The sequence below is a fragment of the Columba livia genome, chromosome Z, assembly GCF_036013475.1.
Source record: "Columba livia isolate bColLiv1 breed racing homer chromosome Z, bColLiv1.pat.W.v2, whole genome shotgun sequence".
NCBI lineage: Eukaryota > Metazoa > Chordata > Aves > Columbiformes > Columbidae > Columba > Columba livia.
The window spans coordinates 2,212,288-2,235,809 of record NC_088642.1 but is presented as its reverse complement, the minus strand read 5'-3'; the positions used below and the strand labels follow the sequence as shown (position 1 = coordinate 2,235,809).

At 41.8% G+C, this 23,522-nt stretch overlaps 1 protein-coding gene across 5 annotated transcripts in view; it reads right to left on the bottom strand.

The window, feature by feature from the left end:
- Window positions 1-2,605: 2,605 nt before the first annotated feature.
- DYM (dymeclin) overlaps window positions 2,606-23,522 on the bottom strand; it is a 190,823-nt gene continuing 169,906 nt past the window's right edge. For 4 of the 5 annotated variants that reach the window (XR_010469154.1, XM_065046824.1, XM_065046828.1 and 1 more), the window contains one exon: window positions 2,606-5,112. Coding sequence is in view for 4 of the 5 variants with exons in the window: in XM_065046824.1 (XP_064902896.1) it covers window positions 4,963-5,112 (150 nt within the window). In the remaining variant the exon portion in view is untranslated. Of the gene's footprint in view, window positions 5,113-22,245; window positions 22,288-23,522 lie in introns of those variants that run through there. The other variant, XM_065046825.1, reaches the window with a different exon arrangement.

Sequence of the window (23,522 nt, the reverse complement as noted above, 5' to 3'; positions counted from 1 at the left end):
CTCTCTCTCTTCTTTAATTTTCTTATTCAAATCGTCCCAGTTGGCAGCTCAGCAGTGTGTTTGATTTGCGATTTGGAGGGATTCACCGATAGTGACATTTCCATTTATCTGAGTACATGTAAGTGCTGGCACAATCCGTGGGTGGTAGCAGCACCTTCAATATTAAACGCGGCTACTTGAAGTAATTAATTTGCAAGAAGGCACCACAACCCCAGCGTATGAAAATCATCCAGCCAGCAATAACACAGCACCTATGAGTAAACGCGTACAAGCTTCTTGTGCTGCAAACTCAGCTGGAGCCTCGTGGTTTGGGGTTAACTATCCTCCAAGTATTTACAACGCTGTTACCCCAGAGTGGTCCTGGGTCTTGTTGGACTCGATGACCTTAAGGGTCTCTTCCAATCAAAACTATTCTATGAAAACGTCTTCCCAGTGAAGAGATGCTCAAATCTGTAGCCAGGGACATGCAAAGAAGGGTTGTAGCTCACGTGTTGTTGCTTTTGAGACTCCAGCTCATGCAACCATGCAGCCAATTCCATGATGACCTTCAATCGTTAACTCCATGGCCCACAGCACCTCCTTGATCTGCTCCTGATGAGTCGTTGCACTCAACATCACAGCAGATACAGTCAACTGATGTTGTCGGAGTTGCCCTTTTGTCTTTGAAATATCATTATCTTCTGGTAACAGAACTGCTATCAGCGTAAGGAATGACGCTGGTGACGTGTGTTGATGTCTCACGGACAAGAACAACCACACTGGAGCACTTGGTGATGCCACAAAAGGCACTATAAATGAAATCGTTCTCAGAGTTCGAAGTCAACCTTCTAGCCAAGCCCAAAATGTGAGTAAGATTAATAATTGCCAGCTCCATCCAGTATAACCCAGGCAACCTTGTGACATGTGGGACATCCTCCCACACAGAATTTAGTCTCAAGGGACATCTGCATCATACTGAGAGCTCACGGCCACCACACCTTCTGCTAGAAGATGCCCAGGAGCTGATGACTCACCGTCCAGATGCTCAGGACACCCTGAGCAGATTTGCTGCTAAGACCTTTTTGGCAGTGAACCCAACTGGCTGCCCACAACCAACTCTTAATGGTCAAACTGGAGTGGCTTGGATGATCTAGAAGACGGGTCTAGACATCATCTCTGGTGGAGCTGAGGAGAACATCACTCCTGTCCGACCATCCGACTGCAGCTTGTCAACAGAGCGGGTAGATATTTTCCTGTCCTTTAAATGACAAATGACATTTGACTGCCAGAAATGGTAAAAAATTATCTGTGTCATGCTGCTGGTTTTATGGATTATCTGTTGTGTAATAAAAGAACCTTCGGTGCCTTTTGGGTGCAGGTATGTGCTTGGTATAGAATTTAACCCAATAATATTGGCTGGAGAAACCTCCAAGATAAAAACCTTTGTGAAACAAGCGAAAGCTCCCCAGCTGTAGCAAGATTCGTGCCCTGGTCTGGATCTTAGCACACCAAGCTGAGCTTGGGGAGGACAGAGAGAGACCACAACTACCAACAGGAACGTAATGAGCAAACGGTTCCTTCCTCTGAATTTGATAACTCTGTCAAGGCTGTTGTGTGCCGCTATCAGATGTGCACCTTACTGTGATTGAAATCTTCGTAGGACCTATTAATAAATAATAATTCTAATAATTATTATTATTAGAATAAGATATATAATAACCTCTCCAAACCTCACAAATTCACAACAAACCAAACACAAACCTAATTCTGACAGAATTAGAGGTACCAATTTCTAAAGCCAGAGAGGCAAGGGGGCCAAAGCTCTGCTGATGGGTGAAGACTGGAAAGGATTTCCAGTGCTCAAGTGATTATAGAAATGTGGTTGTATAGAAAACTCTTGGTCTCCAAGGGTTTTCACAGACAGAGCCCAATCAATCAAGACAGAGACCAGGGCTGACTGACTATAAGATGGCATTTGACCTTTAGTTGGCTGAATTAGACAACGTGTGCGAGAAGAAAACGGAGCCGCCCAGTAGAAGAGGTTGTATGAAAAGCTTTAGAGTTTCCACAGAAGCGAGGGGGGGGTTGTTTGCTTCTTCCTTTCCTGTTTAACTGGGAGATCAACAATCTAGCAGGCACGTAAAAAACTGTTTTGTTTTCCTGTAATTTGCCTAACACTCTATGTTAGGCCAGCAGGGTCAAGAAATGTCATGAAATCTGGAAGGTTTTTGGACTGCTTTTGCCAATGTTGATGACAGTCAACTCATTTGTAGGGCAGCAGGGAAAAGGAATTGTTGTACCTTCCAACCCACCACCCAATTTTCAAAGCCTCCTCCGAGCTGCACCCACCATGAGCACAGAAGTTGAGTTGGCCAAGAGCCCTCCGATAGGTGGGATTCAGCAGGATGTTGTGGCACGACACGTCCCTTCCCCCACCAAGCATGGATTTAAACAATCATCTACTTAATACAATCAATAAAACAATGTTATTTTGATTTCATATCATGGGGAATGTTATAAAACCTCATGCACCTTAGGTCTGATGACCAGAGCAGGACCAAGACCCGTTGGCCGAATGTCACCATGCAGCTTCTATCACATAAAACAAACACAACTACAGCCTGTATTTACTTTTTGTTTTTTTATTACGCATAATAAATCCTTCACACAAAATAATGAAAAGGATCCCTAAGGTGACACTTTACAGATCTGAAGGAAAACAGAGTGTTTGTGACCATGCCAGACCGCAGACTTCAGACCCGCATCATGCTCCAGCTCTTGGAAGAACCAGGGGGACTAGCACGGAATTCAGCATAAATCTTGGTCTGGCTCTGCTTTTTCAGCTTTGGATTGTAACTCCAGCTGTTCCAAACCAGCTGGGCCCTGGGAGCATCACATATTAATTAAATTCACAAGGAAACTATGCCATTGGAACAATCCCGTTCCTTCCGTGCTTCAATGTCACCACAAGGCGATGGCAAGAAATAATTTACCGTGTGACTCCTATATTGACTCAGCAGCTGGTTTGACCTATTCTATCTGATTGCTGCTTTATGGACTCTTCTCTTGGATTAAAAAAAGCCCTTTTCAAAGAAAAAAACCCAGGTTCTCTGCAGGCTGATAAACATCTGCTCCGCCTGAGCCATTTTGCATGAAGTTCTCCCCACTCCGGGGTGGAAGGTGCTCATGGGGCGGCTTAGGACAGATGAAAACTGAATCCACAGGTCACAAGTGCATCTTCAGCCTGGCCTTCCTGAGGCTGGACGGCTCTGCTGACTCACAAACACTCTCGGTCTTTTAATAAAGACAAAGTTACAGATCACTGCGATGACCAGGAAGAGTCGTTGCCCTTTGACGTTTGCTCAAAGGCCAAAAAAATATCCCCATGTAAATCCGAAAACCAGCATAAACTTATGTGCAGCTCAGTCACGGTTCATTCATTTCTCACACTTTCCTATGAAAAACTGCATTTCCAGTCTTACTATTGCCTTTTCTTCTCAAAAGTGTTTTTCCTAAATGCTCCTAGGCTGTTTATGTTGCTTTGGAGTTATATTTAAATAAATCTGGAAAGCTGCTTGCTCTTTTTTTAAAGCCAACACTTCCAATTGTGTAGGATTCAAACGGACTTCCCACCTCTAAGTAAGCAGATTAAAGTACAACCCGAGCGCATCCTCCAGGGCAAAAAATAAAGGTGCAAGAAATTCTATGTAAAGCCACTTGAAGGACTGAATTCTTCAGGTCAATAAACAGAACATGCTGAAGCAGGCAGTGAGCACCGGGGGTTGCCACCTATGTTTAGGACCAAATTCCTTGATATTTTATATTTTGGCATGCAATGCACTGCTGACAGTTCTCCACATAGCAGCATGTGGGATTTGCGTTCAACGCATGTGCAACAGGCACCATTGGGAGCATCCCCAGAGCAAAAAAATCATCCTTATTTTGAAAAAAACGTTCTTTCCGAATCAGGTCATCAAGCCATTTCTTGTGTTCTTCCAACTGCGGAAACAGGTATATCAGGAAAGGGCACTTGAAAATAACAACAAAGAGAATTATTCTACATTCACATACATTTATACTTCTGCCGTAAAACCTTTAATAGCAAACGGGATTTTCAAAACAAAGCTTTTTCAAGGATCCCCATGACACCGCCACCATTACAAAGTTTTACGGGATGTTGGCCTATCTTACAATCTTTTAACTATTTTCTTTGGAGATGTTTTTCCCCGCCAACGTGTTCAATTTCCAGGAACAACTTTAGCACAGTAAAACAAGTCTGCAAGGGACCTGACTCTTCAAGCTGGTGTTTCTAGCCCTCGATAGAATATTTGCCAGTCAAACAAACAGGAAAAAAAAAGACTTGCTACTGAAAATCCTCCCACAAACATTCTGACACCTAAAACAAGTGTTTTGAATCTGCCTGGGAGCTAATCTGATTAATGTGCTGCTTGGAGTTCACTCGGATGACAGTGCAGACAGCAATTAAATGCCAAAAAAAAAAAGAAGCATGGGATTAGGTAACGAGCAACTCATGACAGAATCCAACAGACCACAGAAAGATTGACCCAACAAAGCCGTCTCACTTGAAATAAATGAAAATACAACTTCCAAATCAAAGGTCTGCAACCCCTTTCCTCATTTACCCCACGAAGTTAAAAGAACAAGCAGGTTTGTAGGTGGTAGTAATGTCATCCCCTTTGTGTAAGGCCTCATTTTCATCAAACAAGCTCTAAATTATAAGATTATAAATACAAGGTTGCCTACAAGCCCTCAGTTCCTCACACCACAGTCTGTCCAGCGTATTGGTGGCGATCTGCTTCCGAAATATCAATGTTGGACTGTACACTAGCGACGAACGTCATTCTCCGTAAGCTTTGGGGTGAGAGGGTGCACGCTGGAAGGGGTCACGTATTCACACGCCGTGCGGAATTTCGTTTTCTGGGAGAAGACAAGAGTTGAGTTGGCTCGGTTGGGGCATCTCCTTCAGCCGGAGTCCATCGTGAAGAGCTGGATTTCATGCGGGTTCCAGTACAGGGCCACGGCGGAGTTGTAGACCAAGGACCAAACGTAGGGGATGAAGAATTCCTCGGGCTGCTCCTCCTCCACGTACTTGAACTTCAGCTCGGGGAACTTCTGCAACGAGAAAGCAAAGTCCGCTGAGGGAAGGTTTGCGTTTCTGTTTGCAAACACACAGCCCGAGGAAACACTGAAGAGGTCTGGTGAAATAAAATCATGGAAGGAACTGAACCATTAGACACAAAGGAAAATATTTACACGATAAAAAAATGACTCCTAATTTCTTCTTTGTCTTCTTTGTACCAAATGCTACGTTGGCATGTTGCATTCAACTCTTTCACTGTTGATCACGCTCAATTTGGCTCTTAACAAAGACTAAACATGTGAATCCTTTACAAAACACAAAGGTCTTAAGGAAAACTGTCAGTTTTAGCAGCCCCACAAAAACAGGCTTGTACATGTACACACCTGTTCATTGCAGTTTTCCCTAAAAAGCATTTTACTATTAATTGTACCAAGCTCCGTAGCAGGAGGAGCAGGAGAATCCTTTGGAAAGACCATAAGAATAAACACAGCCTGCGATATATTTTCAGGAATCCAACAAACTGACTTTTTCCTTCTCAAAGACTTTCTGGATGTAGAAGTTTCCAGGAGAGAAATGCTCGTCAAGAAGCACGGTGGGAAGCGTGGCTCCACGGATGGGCTCCTGGAGGACACTTCCAACTCCGCTCTGTATTTTTGGGCAGGTCACTGCCTCTGTGCCTTGGCTTTCCCGTTGCTGAGGGACACACAGAATGACTCTAACAGCAAAAAAAACAAAGGTCTAAAACCCTTCAATAGAGATGTGCAACATGTCAGATATCTATCCCACTTCAGCCTCTAAGGTTGTAACCACGTAGACCTTATTTTCCGATTTTCTCTCATTTTTCCCTTCCCAAAGCAGCACATACACGGCAAACCCACTGCGTGCCCTCTTGGTAAGCGTGTGTTTGGGGCAAGAGCTGAGCCCACTTTTGTCTTGCACTCTTCAGCCCTTTAATCTGCTTCTAAACGTTGCCTGTGCCAAGAGCTTGGCAGAGTCTCAGCTAAAACCTGAGTGACAATGATCACTGGGGTAAGATAAAACACGACCCATTTTATTATTTATAAGGCTGTGGCTAAGGCTAAGAATAACCTCTCTGGTGTGACATGATCAGAACAAGTGCAGCGATGGCCAAGAAGCCTCTTTGCCCATTAATAATAAAAGGATAACCTGATGATTTTTTTCTGAAGTTCCGGTGTCCCATTTCCTTGCGTTTAGGGTACAAGACCCTTCTGGTTGGAAGAGTCTCTTTTGAAAGGGTGTTTCTTGGCTTTCAGGGTTGTTAATTTGATTTTTATACAGGTTATTTATATTTTTGCAGTCAGAGAACATGGTAACTACCCCACTGCTTCTTTGTGTTGCTTCTGTTACCAGAGGAGTTTGGTGCAAACGCCACGTGTGCAATTTACACCAAGCTAAAAAGGTGCCATCCCCTGTATGACAAACATGTCTCCACGCACAGCTTAATTCAACCAGGCTCTGAGCAACCTGAGCTGGTGAAGATGTCCCTGCTCATGGCAGGGGTTGGACTGGATGAGTTTTGAAGGTCCCTTCTAACCCAAACTATTCAATAATTCCATGACTGATGAGGATATTGATGTCATGTTCCAGCATGTTCCAAAGCTCTGGAGCTGCTGTGGTTTGGCTGATGTTGGGGTCAGGTCCTTCATCACAGCTCTTCATAGCTGGACACCAATATTTCCCCTGGGAGGAAGCATTTTGGCCATCAGTGTGGCTGTCACTATTGTACTTGATGACTTTGGAACATGCGGGGAGCTCATCCCTAGAGCAATCAGGAAGGGAAGGAGGAAAGCGCTGTTTCCAGCACTATCACCTTAGTTTAAGAATCACAGAATAGAATCACAGATAGTTTGTGTTGAAGGGATGTTCCCAGCTCCCCAGTGCCCCCCCCGCCATGAGCAGGGACATCTTCACCAGCTCAGGTTGCTCAGAGCCCCGTCCAGCCTGGCCTGGGATGTCTCCAGGGATGGTTCATCTACCACCTCTCTGGCCAACCTGGGACAGGCTCTCACCACCCTCAGGGACAACAATTCCTTCCTCATGTCCAGCCTGGATCTCCCTCCTTTAGTTTAAAACCATCACCCCTTGTCCTACCACAACAGGCCCTGCTCAAAAGTCTGTCCCCATCTTTCTCACAGGCCCCTTTCAAGCACGGAAAGGAAGAAAAATAAGGTTGTTTAAGTTGATTCTGCATTAAACTGCTGTTGAGTTCAAAGCCCAGAACCTCTAAGGTACATCAGCAAGTTTCGTTTCCTGTGTCAGACATGCAGTTTGTGGTCGAGAAGCTCCCATCGCCCCTCTGTGCCCCTAAACCAGTTTCTACCACCTCTCTACAAGCCCTCCTCCCCTGCTCTGTTTGGACCAGTTTGTTTAATCTCCCACATCACTTTGTTTCCTCACTCTAAGGTATCATACTCCAGACACTCACCTCCACCTCTAATTCCCTGCTTTCTGGCCTACTCCCGTCCCCAACTCCCTCCCGCTGTATCTTCACAATCTCTCTTTAGCATATCTTTCTGTTTTACACTCAAGTTTTCTTGTTTCTCATCAGCTTTGTGAGATCCTCCTTTTCATTACCGTCTCCTGTTCCTTCCCATCTTGGCTCCAAATCCTCGAGCTCTACCCACGTTCCCTCTCTGCCACCCCATCCCTCTTCTCAGGACACCACGCTTCTTTCATCAAATTAACCCTCACTCCAATCAAGCCCTCATGTAGATTTTAACCATTATTATTATTATTATTTTTTAAACCTGATATTTTACGCTGTTTCTCCCCAGCGTAACCTTCCCCACTTCCCTCCCAAATGCTTCCTGACTTGTGGCTGGCGCAGACAGGAACACGTTCGGTTCGGCGCTGCGTCAGCAGAACAAATGGTTAAACCTCACGATTAAACTGCCACAACATTTCCTAGCAGAGCAAAACCCTCACGCAGGCGTCCTTCTGCACCCCAAATGCAGCCTGGAGTAGTTCTTCTGCGAGGGGAGGGGAACAAAAAGTGATTAAAGACACTAATTTGAGTTGAATTAAACACAGATAATTGTTTCACGCCTTCAGGATCACAGATTATAGTGACTGGTGTCTGCAGACACTCTGGTTTGGGACCATTCAGGACATAAGAAACACCTGAAGCTTTGAAACAATAGGTAAAATTGTCTTAGAAATTCCAATAGTTACATCTGAGATGCTCAGCTCTTCCTATCCCATTAACTCTGCTGGAAAAAAAGCCTAAAATAAATCAGTTAGCATTCATATTGTCAGGCAATAACAGTCAGGCATTGGTTTTTTTATTAAGCCTTTCTTCAGAGTGATCAATGCTGGCATCTATTGTGATTGTACCGTAGCAATTTAATAATCAATTTTAGATTAAAGACCGTAACTCACTGCAATCAGCCCAGACTCCCTCACACTCAACATATACCTCAAACAGTCTGCAGTTTTATCATGCAAATGTAGATCAGGAGATTTTTAAGAGAGATATAATACCTGTTGCCATTATATTAAAAAAATATATTAAAAAAATTGATTTTCAGGTCAGTAATTCACACCCAGCTGCAATGATCCATGGTTGGGTGATGGCTATGGCTTCTCGTGGATTAAAATGAGAAATTCTAGAGGCTCAAGCACGGAGAGAACTTCTGCACCAGGCTCTGTATTGCAAGATTTACCCCTGTTAAAATAAAAAACCTCTCCATATTGTCTCACTACTGGGGCATTCACTGAAAGCAAAATTCGTTGACATTCAAAATCATCAAATCAAAGTAACTTCAAAGCATTTCTGCTTTATCAGATTGACTTTAAAACAACTTATCACAGGCAAGGGGTGCACACCACATAAAAATGTTGACCAATCCCATAAATCTTTAAGACTTTGGACAGACGGTAATTCAAGGAATGTTTAAGCTCAGCTCTGTGCTCTTGGTCTCCAGCGCATTCTGCTTCCAAATAAGTGATCGTGAACTTTTGCTGTGTGACACCCAAATGAACGTGATTTTTAGCACTTTTTGAGAAGACGGACCAATCTAAGGCATCTTAAACAGTGATCCTAATAACAGAGGAAACACCTTGGCATGGGATAAGTAATCTCTTTTTTTTCCTTCACAGCTTTTCGTTCAGGAAAGACGGACAAATTCTCCGTTACCCAGGCACTTCGCTATTTAAGCTTTTGAACTCACTGCCCTGCCATAAATGAGTCCAGCGGAGCTGTTATTTGCATATTTATCCAGTGGTTACCGGAGCAGAGACAACCCCAGCCGGCTTAAAACAAACCGACCCGAGGCAATACTTGAAAATTCAAGAGCTGGAGGTAACGCGAGGATTCGAACGGCACAATTTAAACACAGACAACACTTATCAGCTCTGGCGAATCAACCCACAGTGGCACCTTATCTCGTTTTCTCCCACCAGACAAAGCAGAAGTCAGATTTTAGTGGTTGGGACAAGCGTATAGAACTAGACAGACCGAGAACTCTGCAGACTGTCTGCTCCGTCAATCACACGATTCGATGAAAAACCACAGGAAGTCCGATGAACAGATGCAGAACTGAACGGCAATAACTCCCCTACCGCAAAAGTTCAACGACATGGTTATTTTTTTTTGTTTATTGTATATTTTTTTTTGCAGTTAGCGATGGGGATGATAGCATCAGTGCCAGCCAACAGCCCCTGGCGCAGATCCAGGCAAGTCGGTGGCATTTGAGCTACTTGAGCCACATATTAAATAAAGAAAAAATCCCCCTTATTGGATATAAAGCAACCCTTGTCAAAAAAATGGGGCAGTCGCCATGGAAAAAGAACAAAAACAAAGAATCAGATTAACATAAAACTGGAGAATCCTCTTTTCCTCGAGTCCTTGGTTCGAAATGCTGGTTTCTGAAACAGAAATCATCAATGCGAGTTGGTATTTTCAAAGTGTGTGACTCGTTTAGGAGAAAAGTGCCATTTCCAAAGAAATCTGAACACAACTGAGAGTGAAATTCATGTTAACTCGCCATCAATATGAAGTCTTTCTGAAAATGGGATTTGTGCGAATTTGAAAAGCTTACCATGAATCTTGTTTGGTAACCTAATGACATGTTGGCAAATTATGTGTTTCATATTGCTTCAGTTAAATACAGCGGTACTGCCTGGGGAGCATCTGCAGGATTGGACCTTTTTAGCAAAATACATCAACTAGCAATGAAAAAAATATAAGGGTTCAGATTCAGCACTGTAACCAGTCATTACTATAGGTGAAACAGTGATTTTTTCACCCCAGCAAGGTTTATTCCCAAAACACGCCTTGCACTGAACAGACCAACCTGTAAGGAGTTTGGGTTGAGGGAGAAAATTTGTATTTGTCTGCAAAATCCAGAATCCACAACGAAATCTGGTCCCCAAAATCCCAATCTGAGTCAAATTAATGGCCGATGGTTTTGGAAACAACTCTACAGTCACGGCTGCTACATTATTCGTGGTATTGATATATACAAAAACATTCATATATTTATTTTTTTATATGTTTTAATGTATTATTTATATAAATGTAAGCACTTAAGTGCTTTGGCAGAGCACAATTTATGGAAGAAAACTTCTCAGTTCTTGTCCTAAGATACTGATACACTGAATTTTTGCAATTATTTAATTATTCCAAGGCGATAATGCCATTTAATCTTTCTCCGGTTCGCGTCTACACTGTTTCTCTCTGACTTAAGACACAGAGTCAATGTGGCTTGGGTGAAATATCTATACGGGTTACACCACACCTGCCTGATACCATCTTTGTTGTCTTCTTGGGTTTGAGGCACTGACGGCCCAACAGGAGACGACGGTGGGGAGATGCAGGATGCAAACAGGAAACCTGCTCGACGAAGCACGACCTGCGCGTCTCGTTCGAAGATCCGCGGGGGGAACGGGTACAAACGTAACGGCAGAGAAGAACCCAAGCGGCTCGGAGCGTGTCGGGAGGTTTCGAAACAGAAAACTCAAGATGAGAAGAAGAGGTTGAAAACAATCTAAGCGCAGGCGAAATATCGCCAGTGTATTAGAAAACGACATTTTTCCCAGGGAGTAAAATTCGAAAATTCAATAAGTAACCCGTGGTCACCTAATGAGATACAATGTTCCTGGTGCAAAAGGGTGGGGAAGATTTATCTATAGAGGAATCAACCGTTCTACCCAAGTTAGGATTGTTGAGATGCAATTTCAGTTTTCAGATCACTTAGAATAAAGGTTTGCACAACCACAGGAAAACAAATGCACAGCGAATTTGAACTGAATGACATGAACCACCACTGGAGAAGCAGATATGTCCCTGTTGAGAGTTCAGAAATTGACATTTTAAAAAAGATTTTGGTCAATTTTGGAAAAAATCAACCAAACAGCTGTGCCTAAATGTTTCCTGGTAAAGAAGCAATGATTTAAAAAGTGAAATGTTTGCAGTAAACCTGCCAGGGTGCGGAAGTTTGCGAAGCACCACGTTGCTGAAAATAAAAGATACTGTATTTCCAGGATAGGGTGGCAAACGCTGACAGCTTTGAAGTCCTTCTAGACAGTCAGGGATGCACATATCTACATCCTTATTTTCCTTGCAGCTTGGAAATATTGCTGATAAATAGCAAAAAATTCTAATCACGCCACAGAAATTATTTTTGTTTTCATACAGAGTCATTAATCTGCACAAATTCCATATATACTGTACAAAAAGTATAAATTCGAGCTTAGGATGAGGCGACCTCAGAAACATCTGACTTGTTGGCTACTTCTAAAGAGAACAGTAAATAAATTAGACTCCTGGTCAGAAAAACTAGCCGAAAGTGTGTCACCTGAAGAGCTGATCCCCCCAAAAATTCCTTAAATATGAGAAAACAGCTTTGTGGATATTGTGTTTATGTGGAAACTTTTGGAAAGGAAGAAACGATTGAGAAAACGAAAGACTAAAGCAGGACTCTCATACTGACATACTGTTAAGTATCATTAACCTCTACATATCATTGTATTATACATCACAATTTAAGGATTCATAATCAAAATCTATTTGCCATGTCAGGATTGTTCTGTACACCATGTTGTTTAGATGAATATACATTTATATCAGAAGATTTCCAAGATAACAGCTCAACATCTTGGAGGGAACGGTGACAGGAACATTATAAGGTTGTTTGCAGCACTGCAGAAAATACAATATATGCTGGTTTTGGCAAATAATAAGAAAAAAAAGGATTAGAGGCCGAAATATGTAATTATACTTTAGGTTTTATGATGTGTAGGTGAGGTACTGTCAACAAAATATTTCATCCATTTCAGGGCTTAACCTGAAACATAAACAATCTGAAAATGCCGACGGGTAAAAAAGAGGAATTTTGTCAAAACTGAAAAAAAACAAAAAAAACCCCAAAAAAACAACAAGAAAAGATTTAAACATATGGAATGAAAGAACTACTGGTCAACACACAAAAATGGTGGTGGTGCCTTGACCTCAGCCGAGTGTGCGATCCCGTTGTGCACACGCACCAACTACTCAGATAAATATGGAAAACCTTTTAATGCTTTTGAATTTAGGGAATTAAAATCTGAATAAAACCCCAAAAACGAGAATAATCCCTGGACCCATTTCTCAGTTGCATTAAAGGGCACCACCACACAAATGGGGACAAACTTATCAGAAAACTTCTGTCGATATCAAGTGGATGTAAAGGTCTTCTTACCATGGGATCTGCAGAAAATTAATGTTTTATAACAGCAGACTCTATTTTCACCAGTGCTAAGGAAGATGAAAACGAGTATATTGGCAGCAAATATTTGTGATAAAACTGGAATGCATTCAGAAATCAATCATTTGCTGCCAACTTTATACAGAAGATTCATATAGTTGCTAAAAAAAGGTGATGATATTAGGAGTAGATTTTGGATGCTGCTACGAGTCACGATTAAGTCAATGGAGGTTTAGTAGGACCTGTAAAGAAGGGCTTGGACACAATGCATTTAATACATCTCAAAATTAAAATGTTATGGCTCAGGGCTTGCCAGAAATAAAAATAATTCCTCCCATAAAATTTAATTATTTGCAACAACGCAGAGGAACTCGAAGAAGGGTAAAGTAGGGGTGAAAAAGGCAGTGTCTTTTTAGGTGAAGAGAGAAGAAAGAGTTAACTCGTGTATCTGGGCTACAAATTGTGCTCCAGCTTCTGGATAAAAATTACAGATCCGTGCTCCCTTCACCAACCATTTTATAAAACAAAAATGATGTTATAAATGCTGACCAATATTCCAGTTTTCACATCAGAGGCAACTACCTGCTAAATATTCCCTGAAAAGTGAATTGCATATTTTTAATCCGATTGATTTAATTTATTAAACTTTCACAATAAAGAAAAACTCACCTGAATAGTTTTAAAAGGGTTTATGAACAACGGAGAGTTTGGAGAAAATAATCCTGCTGAATAATCAATATATACTAACGTGTAGCTATATACTCAAAGACATGGTGAATCTACACAAATTTTAGAGCCAATTATACATTTTAAATTTCTAGCAGCGAGTGCTACTGTTTTAAGTCACAGCAGCTGTTTTGATTTTGATAGCAGACTACTTTAAAATATGAGGAATGTCGTTTATCATGTAAATATTAATATAATCTCACTGACGACTGCTCCACCTGGGCTAATGCACCATCCCATTGTGCTAAACCAAAGCCCAGATAAACCTCTCCTGCTCTTCTAGTCCCACCAAAGCCTCAGAAACTGTGCAAATTAAACACTTGCCATGGTGTGTGCCACACAACCAGCAACGCAAAATGAGCCCAGGGTGTTTGCGATTAAAGAAACCGTTAAATTTCAAAACACGACCCATATTTTTGTGTTTTGGTAAAGCGGCGGAGCAAGAACACCTTGCTACAAGAAGGAGTCACTTGTCTGGACCACCTACACACACTGACTCAGCTTCCTAATATGTAAATATTACCAATTTTTGACTTTTTTTCTAGGAATTGTCATGCCCAGGGTTAGATTTTTCTTCCCCCACCCTCAAAAGGAGCTGGAGATTTCACCGTCTGTCTTTACAGATTGTGCCACCTTGAGCTCGCGGGTGGAGAGTTGGTGACCACCTATGAAGTCTCTTTGCACTGATTTTCATCTCATTGCTCTTCAGGCTCTGAGATGGGAAAGAAAGGTGACTGACAGCACAAACCACATTAATTTCATAGTATTTCAAGTATTTTTCCTTTTGGAAACTACCTACATGGGCCCTCTCTGCTGTCCTAACGCAGCCTTGGGATTATCCAGTTGAAGCTTGGAAGCAGAAGATCAAGAGGTTGAAACTCTTGTTTTCACCCACCTGCTTCTTTCAACCAAAATTCAGTTTGTCTTCTCATTTAGTTGCGTAGAACAAATTCCCCCAACGCAAAAGGTGGCAGGAGAAGAGCAGAATGATTCAAGTTTGCATATTTTCCCAGTGACGGAGGTCCCAGACGTGCTTTCACTGGAAATCGGTGTGATGCTGCAGCAGCATCCAAAACATCCCACCAAGCCAAAAAGAACATTATTTTTGACAACTGGGACCAAGCTCCTCTCTATTACCACTGCACAGAGATTTAAACCAGCGCCTAGACTTTGGCTTTGTGAATCAATGAGGGAAACAACACCCCGATCTCCCCGTTGAGTTGAACACCTTCCGTTAGGCTGACGTCTACTACACATTTCCTCATGAAAAAGGCACCACGTGGCTTGTTCCTATATGGTTTGAATTTTATAAAGAGCAGCCACAATGTGGGAGCCGACATCCTCCTCTGGTCCCTCCTACGCAGGATGACATGCCAAGCTCCAACACCCTTCCTCCCCCCAAGCAACTACAGAGGAAGATCTCCTTTAGAGTTTGTCCTTCTTTCAAAATCTGAGCGAGCCAGGCCTGTAAATATTACAAAATGAAAAAAAAGATAAGAATGACTTCAGAACAAGAGGCAGACTTGCTGTTACCAGCCATTAACTCTCCAATCAGGGCAGCCTCGGAAGCGAACCATTATCTGCCCGAGGTTCGGGACGCGCTGACTAATGCTCCTATTGAGTCTGCAGACCTTCGGCTACCTCAGTCTCCCCAAACGGGAAAACCTACCCTCCAGTGGACATATTCCCTCCTTAAGTATTTCAAACCTCAGCAAACAGAGGAATCGTGCTGTGAGATGAGCAGCAGCAGCCACGCCGTTACATGCAGGAAATCCAATTTATTTGTCTCAAAGAGCAAAAGGTGAAACGATAGTCAAAACGTCTCCAGCCGGAGCGCGCGGTGCCAGACTGCAGCCTTATCTCTGCGGGGACGGCGAGCCGAGGAACCGGTGCCAAATGCGGCTGTTCACACTCTTTATTTTGTGGATATGGACTTCACAGCTTTAAAATAATTACTATTTTATTTGCCCTATTACTGTGAAGACAGCCCCAAGCCAGGGGGGTATAACTGGCCTCAACAAATAAGCAAGGTGCCTTTTCTCAAATGGATTTTTAGGTTGTTCATTCTGTTCTATATTCTATTCTATATTCCATTCTATATTCTATTCATGCAGGGCATGAAGGTTGTGATAACATGTTCAAATTAACTACTGAAAAGAGCATTTTTCAATAATAGTAGCATGCAGGAAGGAGAAAGGGATCACTGCTAATGAGTAGGACAATGATTCGGTCAAAGTGAAGGACATCGTTACGGGTCTTGCAGCTGGGCAACGGCATCTCCCTTGACTAATTATGGGGAGTAAGGAGCCAACGACACCCAAAAACTCATTTGCATGCTTGCTGTCCTCCTGCAGGCATTGGTTTAAAAAGTAGCACCCTCCTATGGTGAAACTGCCTTTTTTTAAATGCAAAAAATCACCTCAATCTGAAAAAGGGCCTCAAGTGAGCTACTCTTGTAAAAATGCATGAAAATTACTTGTGTTTTCTGATTTACTATGCTTTTGGTGCTGTATTTCCAGATTTGTTTGCCTTCGCTGATGGCACAGATAAGCAAAAGGAATTAAAATAAAGTTTTGCTGCCCGATTCCAAGCTCAGAGCTACACGCACCATTGGAATCTCACGGGTCTCGCGTTAAGGACAACACATGAATTTAAGGGCTGTGTTCTTCTCCTAGTCTACTCCATAGATACAAATCTATATCCCGCAGGATTTCCCATCTTTCCTCATGTCCTGTGATCTAAGAGCCCACAGTGGCTGGAAGTGATAGGACAAAGGAAACGGCCTCAAGTTGCGCCAGGGGAGGTTGAAGTTGGATCTGGGGAACAATTTCTTCCCCAAAGGGCTGTGGGGCATTGGAACAGGCTGCCCAGGGCAGTGCTGGAGTCACCATCCCTGGAGGGTTGGACAGACACAGAGATGAGGTTCTCAGGGACCATGGGGCAGTGCCAGGGGTGGGTTATGGTTGGACTCAATGATCTTGAAAGTCTCTTCCAACCAAAATGAGTCTATGAAACACTTATCATTAGTAAACATGTATTAGTCTGGTCATGAAGGACAAGAAGAAAAGCTGGCACTTGGGTAGCAGAGAGTCCAGTGGGGTTTGTGAAGGTAAGGAGCCAATGTGAGAACACGGTCAAGAAAAACCCATCCTTGTTTGCAAGCTCAACAGATTGTAGGTTGGGTGCTATGACCTTAGGGAACCATAAACCCAGCCTAAGTCCACATGGATTTGAGATTCAATGCAATAATTTGATATTACATATCAAATACAGCTGGAGTTAAGGCACTGTGACCGAAAGCAGCAATCACAGAATCATAGAATCATTTAAGTTCGAAAAGACCTTTAAGATAATTGAGTCCAACTGTCAACCCAACAGCACCACGTCCTTAAGAACCTCATCTGCAAAGAACAAATTCAAACACAACTTGGTTTATCCTCTCCTCAGCCCTTGCAGATTAATATAAATTGTTAATTAATTGCACTCGAGCCCTCCCACATCCATGGAGGTGTCTCCTCTTGCAAATATTGATCTCCCTTTGGAAAGCCAAGTCCCTTTTCCTACAATAACACTGAGTTTTGACCTGGTTATCAACCAACGCTACGAACAAATTGTCCTTGATCAGACCAATCCTAACAGTGGAGTTCTCAGCAGCGATGCTGATAATACGTGAGAAATCCCCTGCTCGGCCAGGAAAAAGCCATTTACATCACAAATCATCCTAAGCAGGAACAAACAGCCTGTAAATCAACCCGAGAAAAACACCGCAAATTGTACCAAAGGTTGTGACAAAATTAATCTCCATATGGGAACGCAGTTAAGGCAGCCATCAGTTGACAAATTCCTCATTCTCACTTCTTAGTGTAGTCACTGTAAACACTCAAGACATTTATCTAATTTATGCATTTAGTTAGAAAATATCTAGAACATTCCTACTGTTTACGTTTAACCCAACACTGCAATGAAAGCTGTAATTTCATTTGGGATTTACATTCTGTCCTCAAAATTTGATTCCTTGATTTAAACACACACACAGAAGTGAAAATGTGTCAAACCATGAAAACAGAAAAGATTATACACCATTATCTAGTTCATCTGTCAACCAGGGCAGAAATCTTCTGAGGACTGTTTTTCTCAATCTGCCACATGTTATGGAAACTTAATTTAAAAGACCAATTCAGAAAAAAACAGCTAAAAGTGGAAGAACTGTTGGACTGGTATAATTGGAAACTGGTGACACGAGCTTTTTCTCCCTCAATCTTGTATTCAGTTGCTAATAACTCGCCAAATCTTACACTTCCTGGGATAAAATCGTTGGTGTCTGCCACATTAATTAATATATTTTTAAAAAGAGTTTATATACATATATTTTTATGGAATGAGAGGGGCTTTTTCTAATCAAAAAAAGTAGTAAATTAATTTTAAATGCAACTCTTTTTGCCTTTCGACTGCCCCACCTATACTAAAGGTTTTTAGCAGAAAATGAACGCAGGGTTTGCAAATAGCTGAGGAGAGAAAAAAAAGGAATCTTAGAGTGTTTTAGCGTAATTTTACACTGCGTTGCCTAAAGTTGCAAGATATTTGGAAACAACATGTCATGCACATGCGATGCATTTGGCACCGTACTTTTCATTAGACTCCCAACATTTGCAATGAAGGGAAAGCTGCACAGCACGTGAGAAGCAGATTTAGTTCCAGCGAAAGATGTAATAAAAGCATAGCGTGGGTTTTTTTAGGGTATGTAGGAGGGAAACTTGGGAAATGTTATTTAGATTGAGTAAATGTAGGGTTTTCAAGTGAATAGGGGATGGGCTCTGGCTCGGAGCCCTCCCGTAAGATGCTCTGCATGAGGAGTTATGAGCAGCGTTGGGTTCCTGCCAGCAAAACTCTGCAGCTCCGGGCAGGGAAGCGCCTTTGTGCAAAAAAAAAACGCAGGAATCGTCATCCTGGAAAGTTAAGAGAGTTCAAATGATGTGGCAGGCGAGCGGTTTGCAGAATGGAAGTCGCTTTGAGAAACGGAGACACGCAAAATGTTGTTTACCCCTGTCAGGATCTCTTACTACGGGGAACAACTTGGAGAGTCCCGTCTTGCTTTCCCATCCTCACTTCTTCAGTTTCTTATTTCTGCTTTATATTTTATACGTCTTTCTTGTAGTATTTCCTTAGGCTAATAGAATCAAGCAATTTAAAGGAGCTGGAGACAAATAACCAGGGACACAAACCCAGACTGTTTGATATTAGAGTCTGTGTAAAGTTTAAATTCTCCTGCTCAAAGTCTCTGTATGTCCCTGTCCTTCCTATAAAGTAAAAGAATGACCTTACATGTACCACTAAAAAATAAAGTTGAGGGAATACTCGTTTTTAAATTGCACAGCTCAATCAAAGCAGATGCACTGACATGGGACACCGTTTCAAGAGCTCACAAGGAAAAATCGGATTTTGCTGTTCCACTCGCTCCCAGTCTCATTGGGTATTTCACAGGCCAAGACCAGACTTCAATTGTGCATAAGGAAATATTTGATTGATGTTTTTTGGCAATTTATGCTTTTTTTTTAGTGAGTGGAGCTTGTATGTCACCTCCTGGCCCTTTCCCTACACAAAGTTTGCAGAGCACTGAACATCAGTCCTGTGTTCATCACGACCAGCAATGCCCCATGCAAGGATGCTCCAGCAGCAGGACATAAAACATTCCTTGTCCTGGGTGACAGTAGGACAATGCCACCACTTACCACCCTTCTTCTCCTCCAGAACAATATTTCTAACAGTGCTGGTTCCTGATTATTCATTGCAAAACATCCTTCTGGGTAAGAACCGGTTGTGGCACCTTTCGCCGGACACGAAGATGCTGATGGGTCCCTCTCATGCCAGTGGTAGGGCACAACCAGACTCTTCTGATTCAAGAAGAAGATTGTGGCAATGGATTTCCCTTGTGTCCATTGCACAAATATGTTTCTGCTCCCTACAGGATGCATAAAGAACTACATAATTATTTTTTTTAAGATTCAGATTTCAATACCTGGGTATTCTCATCCAACACTGACTTCGTATTTGTTGCTCCATTTCAAGGGAAAAGGCAAATGTTAAGAGGTAACCAGCTTCCATGAGAATATCACTGCTGCTTCTTATCGCTTGTTTTACCATCCTTCATAACCCCTTCCTATTATTTAACAGCGGGCAAAAAGATGCTAATTAAACCCTTAGAAAATGCTCCTATCAGTGCTGCTTGTTCCCAGGCTATTTGTCCAACAGCTTTTTCACCCCATTGCTTTTTGTTTTATGTGAACTTTAATCACAAATACGAATAAACAACATTATTATTACCTGGCCACACAAGGCATTTGAAAATGCTGATAATCAACCCCCTAATTTTCCCCTGTTCTGCTCAGACTCGGCTCTGCTCCTGCTCAGGTTCAAAGGAATTCTTAACTTTACAACACCGAGAGTTGCCTGCTGGCCTAAACCTGGGTCAGAAAGAAACATAAAAAAGAAATAAAGAAAAATTTAAAAAAGAAAAAATAAAAACAAAAAAAAAAAAAAGAAGGGGAAAAAATAAAGAAAAAAAATCCCCACCAAAACAAAACACCTTTAACAACTGTTGTCATAGGACACTGTTTCATCTTCCAAAGCCTCTGCATGTAACTGCATGAATTCTCATCTGGTGTCTTACTGGGACGCAGTTAATTACCATCCCCAAGCTGCCCCAGGCAAAGCTGAGACATTAATTGGCTGCGGTTACAGGTTTTTGCAGCAGTGAAGGGACTAAGCCCAGCTGACAATCACAGGAGAAACGCACCGGGGAACGGCAAAGCTCTTGTATTGCTGATCACCCCTCCTAGAACCGTTTATTTTCCCTTCTACGCCTTTCTTGGTTTGAAGAATTAGTCTCAGAATCACTATCAATATATATTATTGTATTAATATATTATATTTGCATTTATGCAATTAAATTGTTATTATTACCTACTACATTTCTACCTGCTGGATAGACAGGATCAACCTTGTCATCTAAACTTTTCAGTTTATTCTTAAAACTGGTTTTGGAGAATGAAAACACCATCCTGAGTTCTGTGGAAGGCTGACCTGTGTAACAATATTATCGAACAGCTCTTCTGAAGCAGCCTGGGTAGCTCTAAATTAAGATGATTTCATTCCAATGTTATTGTTCAGCTTCGTAAAGAGAGCAATTCCTCTGGAATGAAGTGACCGAATCCCAAATGAAGCTACCAGAAGGTAACTGGAAGAGTTTTCGGGGGTGGAGGGGACAAGATATCAAGTCTTTGTTTAAATACTAGTCTCCATGTAGACAACAGCTTGGGAATAGGAGTGTCCTGAGCGAGCCCACCCTTCGTCTTCGTCTTGGCCAAGGGATCTCATTCCTGAGCCGCGGAATCACTGGTACTCGAGTCCCTCGCCCGAGGCACCACCCTCCCAAACTACCTTGTGCAATACCCAGCTCTTGCCGCATTCCTTCGGCTCCGGATGAAATTCATTCCTCTGGATTCCAGGAAGATTAAAAAAAAATGCCCCATGGATGAGCAGGATGCATCTTTCTTTCTTAGAGAACTGCGATCAAATGAGTAGGAGATAGTAAAAATATGTAAAATATTGGATTTAAAAACCACAACTGCCACCGTAATCCTGAAGCCAAGAAAAGCTTCTGAAAAATCTGCATTTAAAGTCTTCCTACACTATATTTACATTTATACAATTCTATTATTATTACCCATCACTCCGAATTAGCCTATTTTCAGCGAGTCATTTATCTGGTAGGTATTAAAGAGAATTAAAATCTTGTGCAGGGGTTGAAGAAAGAAACTGGATTAAACTATTCGGAGTTTCCCCTGATGATAGTCATGGTCTTTTTGGGATCATGACAGGTTCGCTGATTTTTCAACATATAAAGCAAGTGTGAGTTTGAGCGTTAGTGCCACGTTGGCCACCAAGGGTGTCTCACCAATAGACATGAGGGATCTCCAAGTGTCCTCAGCGCTTCGCAACCTTCTGCTTTCCCTAGTTCAGAATGGAAAGGACCAATATTTTGAGATTCTCAGTAGGGTACACGCTACACTATTTAAAAATGTTAAGGAGAATGATATTAATATTACTAAAATACATTTTTAAAAAAATCAAGGAATGCCATATTTGTAATATTTTTAATCTAACTTCAGCTGCAGAGACAGCTCTGAAAGCATCTGATTTTTATGTCAGCGATGAGGCAAAGTCATCTACTTATGTTCTTCTGCGATGGCTTAACTTGCAGGACATGGGCTGCGACCAGGGTCCCTCGTGGCACCGAGTCCCGGAGACGTGTAGATGAGACTTCCATGGTTGCAGACGAGCTGTCTTCAGCAACTTTTTGTTTACGGACAAAGCATCCAAAATTGTAACGAAGCTAAATGAGCTAAGGGAGCTCTAAATAGTTTCACAGTGACCCATTCTTAAGAAAAAGGAGAGAGAGGTCTGATATAATAGAGTGCAAAAATTCTGTTTACAGGATCTCCATATAAGAAGCGATGAAATTAAGTGAGGGTGCATGACTTGCTACTGCCATCAATTAATGCAGAAACCACTTCCAGATGTAATAATTACCATATGTGCACTGTGATTTACCTCTAGGCTTATTAATTTCATCCACAGCAGGTTACGACTATTGATTGCATTAAAATGTATCGACATGTTCCAAAAGAAACGCTCCTGCTGCAACACGCCGTTGCACAAATTTAAACGATGCGAGTGATACAGAAACAGTCAACTACACCCACCAGTGGGGAACTTGCTCGGGGTGATTTCTCCATCTCCTCTTAAACACAGTTTTGCAACATGAAAGGCTAGCAATTAGCTCAGATGCTCAGGGACACAAATTCTAGGGTCTTCAGAGACAGATGTTGACTACTGGATAACGGCAAAGTCACTAGAAGGACCTATCAATATAAATTAATAAATACAAATAAAATGGCTCTTATTTCTCACTGGAATTTGCCCATATCCGAGTGCTGGTGACTCCACAGCCTGAAGTTTGGCGAGTCTCAGAAAAAAAGGCATTTGGATTTTTAAAAGTGTCTTTGATTTTTTTTTTTCCTGAAAACTTGATATATAGCAAAAATGACATCCAAATAACATCTAAAAAAAAGTGGTAGTTGTGTTGCCTGCCCCAATCCAGCATAAGACAACTGTGTTTCTAAATACACACAAAGACGGAAATACATTCAGAAACAACTGCAACCCTGCTTGCTTTTGGGGTTTTTTGTTGTTATCCCATCTACATAATTAAAGGCCTATTTCTATAAAATTCTGGTTAAGGTTCTATAAATTATAATATACAAAATTATTATTAAGGTTCTTTATATAAAAGTTATTATAGATAAAAATTATTATTAAGGTTGTATATAATTATAATAAACAGTATAAATTATAATAAAGAATATAAATTATTATATATTATATAATGCTTTAAAGCCTCCTTTTTACCCTTTTGTAAACGAATCAGCATTGTTTGCATTTTTATTAACTCTTAATTTTCCATCTTATACTTTGGACAATGTGTTTCAAGCAAGAAGTGTATTCTTGCTTGACTGTAGCAGGCATATCTCACATGAAAATAATTCAACTGTCCTAAAGTGATATTTATATAGTTGCAAGCACGATGCAAAGGGATAAATGTTACATACATATAGGGTGAGAGCGCATCAGCAATTTCCAGGGATCTTTAAAAATTAGAAGGAATCTGGCTTTTTTTTGATGCAAACATTCCCAAGCACAAGGAGTTAATGCGTCCTTCCTACTCCAGAAAGCAGGAACGAACTCGATTTCGTCAGCGAGGTTTTTTTGCCAACGCGCGAAAAAAAAACCAAACCCTCCTGTAACCAATTTCATTTCCTGATAAATGAACGGTCCACGGGGAAAATAAGTCAGCCAGAGGCTTTGGGAACTGCCGGAGAGCTCAGCCGTGAAGCGAGAGGCTCCTGGAAGGAGCCAGACTGTCTCTTTTTGCTGATCGTCCTCCAGCCAAA